Below are 6,857 nucleotides of genomic sequence, written 5' to 3'. Positions count from 1 at the left end.
CTCTCTCACTCTCTCTCTCCCCTCCCTCTCTCTCCCCTCTCTCTCTCTCTCCCCTCTCTATCTCTCTCCCTCTCACTCACTCTCTCTCTCTCTCACTCACTCTCTCTCCCTCTCCCCCACTTTACCCCCAACAACCCAACCCCGTTCCGCCCAACTCTTCTTCTCCCTCCGCCCCCCTCCCTTGACAAACCCCCAAACTCTATATTTAACCCAATTTTTATGAACACACGACATCAAAGGCCCGGCAAAACAAGTTGTACATCACTGTACCGGTCGCTTGACCCATGCATAGCCAACGGTCAGCACTGCGGGCAGTGGTCACGAAAGTATTAATCATGATCAATTGATTCCGAGGCAGCGACAAGTGTTTTTATTTTCGCCAATACACGTTCTGCCCATCATTCGCTGCGGAGGACTTTGCAGGAAGTTCAGTGATGGTAATTATGGGATGGAATAATTAGTATTATGGTGCTCGGTACAGGGATGGATTTGGGTGGAGGTCGGTGGTGGGGGGTATTGGGGGGATGTAGGGGCGGGTATATTTGTGTGTGTGTGTGTGCGTGTGTCTGTGTGTGTGACACAGACTGAGTGTGTGTGACACAGATCTATGCACAGAGTGTGTGCGTTTGATCTGGTACGCACGGACCCCCGTAAACAAAAATACACCCAATATTTGGCATGGTTGTTTATTGCATCATTAAATATCACATTCATATACTTATGGCAAACATAAGGATTTTAATAACAACGATACGCATGCCAGGACAAAGACAATAATGGCTAAGTGTGTGGAACAAAACTGGAAGGCAGGTAGTAAGCTTGCGGGTACAGGCATGGAACATGAGATGTTAGATGTTAGAGATTCTTCTGATGGATGCTGCGAGGACAGCCACTCGTATACTGTATACAGCAAACATGATTTCCATAATACGAACGCATCTATCGAAGTGCGATCACTCCTCTCATTTCCATATTCTTCCTCAGTCCTAGTCGTGTACCCCCCCCCCCCCCCTCCCCAACCCTTCCCCAACCCCCACCTCTCTCACTCAATCTCCTAAGTTGTCGCACCAACTCAACTCGAGCGGTACGAGACAATATAGACATAAATCAGTGTACGTAAAGACACACTAAAACAGCAAGTTTAGCGTATGTATCAATACATCAAGACATGTATGCATGTATATAGGCCTACCATAAACACAAAACCGCGATCCAAGAAAAGCAACCACAGGCTGAGTGCGGTACGGAAGTAAAACCTTCAGAGCAGAAAGAGTTTTTCGGAGGAAGGGAAGTAACTCCAATCGAACGAGGGGAAAGAACAGCAGGCGACCGAAGGACTGAAGGGCCAAGTGTTTTCATCGATCGTGGAAAGGATCCGAATTTCGTGACATGCACGAATAAAGTAAGCATGTTGCAAATCTCTCACGGGAGTTGAAAAGGTTACACCGAATTGGGGGAAAAGAGATATCGGTGGTGGTGGTTGTAAACGAAGCTGAGGGGTCAATTCCAGCGGCGTAAACTGGGTACGGAGAGGGATGAAACTTGTTTTGGGGTTGATGGGGGTTGAGGGTGATAGGAGGGTGAGTTAGAGGAACTTATAGTAGGCGAGTGAGTGTGGGAGAGGATGTGTGTGTGTGTGTGTGTGTGTGTGTGGTGTGTGTGTGTGTGTGTGTGTGTGTGTGTGATTCAGTGCACTTTGGACAGGAAGGGTAACCAGCACATGCACTTCCCCTCTTCACTCATGTCAATGCCCACGGTAAAGAGTGTTATACAAAGGTTGACGTAAGGGCTGAGAGAGAGAGAGAGAGAGAGAGAGAGAGAGAGAGAGAGAGAGAGAGAGAGAGAGAGAGAGAGGGAGCAAGAGAGAGAGAGGGAGCAAGAGAGAGAGAGAGAGAGAGAGAGAGAGTTCAATCAATGGTCAAGTAGAAGACATCTTGAAAGTCCATCTAAAACAGCTGGCCACAGCATGTTTTCCGCAAGATCGCACATGTGTACAGATGACGTGTTCTCATGCCCGCCTCTTTGCATAATCCAAGCACTAACCATAAAAACATCGTCTGCATTCACGTCCAGCTGTTAAAATGGACGCTGCAATAAAACTCATAAAAGCTGTACTGTGTACAGTGCATATATAATGCTACGTTCCTTTGGTCTTCTGTTGAAAACCGGTAATGTGCGATCATTTGAGTGACTTGTTCCTTTTCTCACACACAGATATGTTTTTTGATAATGGTAAGAATCAAACCCTCGCGGAACTGTTCCCACCAACACCCAAACCACCGATATTGGGGCAATAACAAGCGTGATAAAGCACTGGGAATTCCCAGCCTCATTCTGAAAACGTGAGTGTTACTGCTTTGAGAACAATTACTTCCCAGCTATGTCTAGAGTGTAGACAACGTACATTGGCCAAACTAAATAAAGACTGAGAAAGGGAAGGGGGGTTGGTTGTGAGAAAGAAAATGAAAATCAAACAAATGATCAAAAGACGTCTTCCACGAAGTCAGAATGAGTAATACGACACGACCTTATTCTCGAACCCTGCGACCAAAGAATTTAACGCAACACATAATAACTCTCCCCACCGTCTGTTTGTTCACAACACAACCCCCAACAAAACCACTTTCAGGGACTCCAGGCCCATTTTTCAACCAGCACTTGTTGCATGGTACAGTGTAATTGGATCCTCGATGTCTCAATGTTACGACATTGGCGGTAATCTCCGAAATGACATGCCGCAGGTTTTCGGTGAGAGAGCGGAAGTTTATTCTAAGCGTGGGGGCGCACTCTTCCCCCTTTCTTTTCCTCCCTGACGTTTTCTTTTTCTGCTCGAAATCACAAACGGGTCGTAATGTTGCGCATGGCTTTTAGCCCCCAGCGTGGAGGCGCACTCTCCCCCTTTCTTTTTCCTCCCCAACGTTTTCTTTTCTTGCTCGAAATTACAAACCTGCCGTAATATTGCGCGTGGCCTTCAGCCCCTAGCGGTCAAGCTGGACAGTGCTACAAAAGACCAATGAACAATGACCACCTGCCTAAAAGCTAGCCCGTGTGTGTCGTGTGTCCATTAATTTTAGTTAAACCGCCGCCGGGCCCCCTTTTTTTTCCCGGTTTTGACCCTTTTCTGTGCGTTCTGCCTGTCACACTGTGTCCAGGTATTTGGTTGCGATTTGAAGCTGTAGAAGGTTGGTTGTTGTACTGTACACTTTTTTGTGAAAATCGTTAGTAGGCCCTACTGTGTTGCGTTGAGAGTGTTGGCTACTGTTCTGTTTGTGATGCTGTAACGAAGATTGATTTTCGAAAAGAAAAAGAAAAGAAGGCGGAAAGGAAGACTTTTGGACGTGCGGAAGGGAGGAAGAAAGGCAAGTTGGAAATATATATATAAAACATGCTCTATATATTATTATTATTATTATTATTATTCTGCGTTCGTGGGCTGAAACTCCCACGTACACTACGTATTTTTTGCACGAGTGGAATTTTACGTGTATGACCGTTTTTACCCCGCCATTTAGGCAGCCATACGCCGCTTTCGGGGGAACTATATATTATTGATTATGTCAATTCTGTTGCGAAGCCATGCCGCGCTTGACATTCGATGCTTTTCGCTTATACGTTCATATATTCATGGGCGCACACGCACACATACTCACACACACACGCACGCACACGCACACATTTGCGGTATAAACACACACACACACATTTTTCTCTCTCTATTTCTCTCTCTCTCTCTCTCTCTCTCTCTCTCTCTCCTCTCTCTCTCTTTATATCTCTCCCCCCCCCACCACACTTTTGTCTCTGTCTCAACCAGTATTTTGTCCCCCGGCCCCCACCACACTTTTGTCTCTGTCTCAACCAGTATTTTGTTTCTTACATTCTTAACTCTGTCCGGATATCCAGTATCTATGCACCATGCAATGTTAACAATAACATAACTTGTTCATCATCATTAACTGAAACTCCTTATCACCTACGCAGAATCTTCGGCTTTCAGAGATCGACTAATTTTTACTGCGTATGTTAATTACTGTGACTCACTTTCATTGACTGCGTGTACCAAAGAATTCCTTACAAGGACTCTGGCAAAACAAACTAATATCATGTCCAAACAAGAGATAAAAAGGGCTTGGTTCGAGCGACGCTTGGTATTTTGTATCCTATCAGATTGTGACTACGTCGGTGTGGACATAGAATGTGTGGTATATAAAGGCACTAGAACTAGTTGGATTTAACAAACCTTATTTAGTGTACAGACTTAGGTCTACATGTTATAACGACCCCGAAAAGATGTTGAATATTATGAGTGTAACATTATTCTGGGATTTGTTTAAGCACAACATGTTCTTTCCAAGTAGCTTGTCGTAGAAAGACAAGGATTGAATCTGATTGATTGATTGATTGATTGGATATACATGCATGTATGGCTGTATGGTCTGAACATAAATTATATTGTGTCTGTGATAAACATTATATCTGCGACAACAATCAGCTATTAGACTTGGTACGTTACGATGACTCGATGATTTTTGTAAAAAAAAAATAATAATAAAAAAAAGTATTACCATTAGTTTCAGTGCCTATGGGCAAACCGATAATGTTTTCTCACTGGGCTTCAACAATCATGTGACCTGTCCATGACCCCTAGCTTAGAGGATTGTGCAGATGAAAAAACAGGACATTGTCCGTTCGAAAAGTTATGAGTTTGACCGTCAACAGGTTACTGCCGTGAGATAAAAAAAAAATGTTCAAAGATAAGCTGTTTTGGGGGCGGAACGTTTTAGGTGTGTCTATAGTGTCGTATGTGTTTAAGACATTGCCGTAGGCTCTGTCTGTGCATGTCTCTTGTCTGTTTTTCTATCTGTCTATCCTTGGGTTTTTTCTGTCTGTCTGTCTGTGTGGTGTCTGTGTCTGCCTTTCTCTCTCTGTCCTTCCCTCAACTTCACAACCCCCCTACCCCCTACCCACCCCCACCCCCTCTCTTTGTCTCTGTCTCTGTTCTCTTTCTGTCGGGTTCGGCCTTTCTCCCTTCCTTTATACAAGTTCTCATGTACGCGAAAGTTTCCAACTCAAACGTAGACAAAAAAATAACAAATCGTGTAAAAATATCCTCTCATAAGGAAAGCAAGCGCGATCCGAGTGACTCCGGAATGAAAATAGGCACATTATCAAACGTTTCTCCCTGTATTAACACCGCTGGTTTAGGGTCTGTTCCGTGTTTACGATTAAACGTTTGACTGTGTCCTGTCTATGTTAGAGGGGTCTTGAAAAGGAGTGTTGTGTTGGCTCTAGGGGATGGGCTTTAGGGTGGTCCTATTCTCCCAGTCTCAACCACCCCCACTACAAAATGATATGCTTGTTTTGCTATTTATTCTCTACCCCGTCCACTCCGTCAACCACGTCCCCCCCCCACCCCCTACCAACCTCAAAGACAACGTAAAAAGACTGAGGTGTGTTTTACTACTGATCAAAAGTGACCCTATTTTGTACCCCCCTTCCCTCCTAAGTCGTACAGTCACTTAGAGAGAGAGAGAGAGACAGAGAGAGAGAGAGAGACAGAGACAGACAGAGAGACAGACACAGAGACAGACAGAGAGAAAGAGAGAGAGAGAGAGAGGGGCTTGTTTTAGTGTACGTACGCACGTATGTAAGGAACAAATCAGAGAGAGAGAGAGAGAGAGAGAGAGAGAGAGAGAGAGAGAGAGAGAGAGAGAGAGAGAGAGAGAGAGAGAGACATGGGGGGGGGTGGGGGGTGGGGTGGGGAGAGAGAGGCTTGTTTTAGTATCTTACAAGTACACATATACCCTTCCTGTTTTAACTTCCGGTTTAGGTCACCGAGAAGGTGGGAGGGCCGATCGCTTTTTTTTTGCCCTTTCATAGTTCAATGTGGGTGAGGTGCCCTTGAAAAGGGCTAAGGGATTAGATTACTTTTTTATGAACTCTCGCGCATAAAAACATAGACGTGACCCTCGACTGCACCCATTCTTTGCCCGGAGGGTTTGGCTGGGTATCGTTTCTGATTGGCTTTCTTGTGTGGATGTCGTTTGACAGCGAACGGTCGATAGATGTCTCAGAAAAACAATATAGAAGTTATTAGCTGAGCACAGCTTGTAGGTTTTAACATTGAGTGAGAATAAATTAAATACTGTAAGTTTTTACAAACTATTTAACTGTTAGCGTTACGTTGACTTTTATGTTGTGAAAGGAGAACACAGTATTTTTTGTATTTTTGTTGTTGTTGAGATTTGCTGCGGTGAGTTTTTCTGGAATCATGACTGTGGAGTCTGACTTGAGAAGGTAAACATACTGTTTTGTTTTGTTTGATACGTTTGCTGGGGGTCCTCATTTGGCCTGTATGGTCCGCTGGACCCAACAAGCAACAAGAATCAATTGCCCGGTGTAACACGAGAAAATTACTCCCACGAGATTTTTACTCCGGAGTAAAAATTTCGTAAGAAAATGTTACTCCCTTTACGAAAAAAGCACTCCCCCATTACATGAGAAAATTACTCCCCACAACAGGTGAGTTCCGAGTTAACATTTCGTACACAAATGTTACTCCCCTGACGAATAAAAAAACTAATAAATTACTTCACCCTAACACGAGCAATTTCACTTCCCATGCCAGGTGTACGAAATTTATACTCCCTTGTCCCCTGTTAGTCTTGGTGGTGGAAGGGGTGGAGGGAGGGTAGCGCGACATTCGTGTGCGCGAGATCACATATTGGCATTATCCCTTCGCCCGCATCCCATTTTCGCGTACGAGATTTTTACTGGAAGTAACAAAAATGGGGAGTGCACATTTCGTGGAGGGAGTAATTTGTTCGTGCCTTGGGGAGTTCTTTTCTCGTACGAAAGAT

The 6,857-nt window shown here is 44.6% G+C and overlaps 1 protein-coding gene across 1 annotated transcript in view; it reads left to right on the top strand.

The window, feature by feature from the left end:
• Window positions 1-6,268: 6,268 nt before the first annotated feature.
• The window catches only part of LOC138980812 (uncharacterized), a 21,632-nt gene continuing 21,043 nt past the window's right edge, over window positions 6,269-6,857 (top strand). Inside the window, exon 1 of the mRNA XM_070353699.1 lies at window positions 6,269-6,294. Within this exon, the coding sequence (XP_070209800.1) occupies window positions 6,269-6,294 (26 nt within the window). The remainder of the gene's footprint in view (window positions 6,295-6,857) is intronic.

This window comes from Littorina saxatilis, linkage group LG11, assembly GCF_037325665.1.
Source record: "Littorina saxatilis isolate snail1 linkage group LG11, US_GU_Lsax_2.0, whole genome shotgun sequence".
Taxonomy (NCBI): Eukaryota; Metazoa; Mollusca; class Gastropoda; order Littorinimorpha; family Littorinidae; genus Littorina; species Littorina saxatilis.
This window is presented reverse-complemented; position numbering and strand designations above follow the sequence as displayed.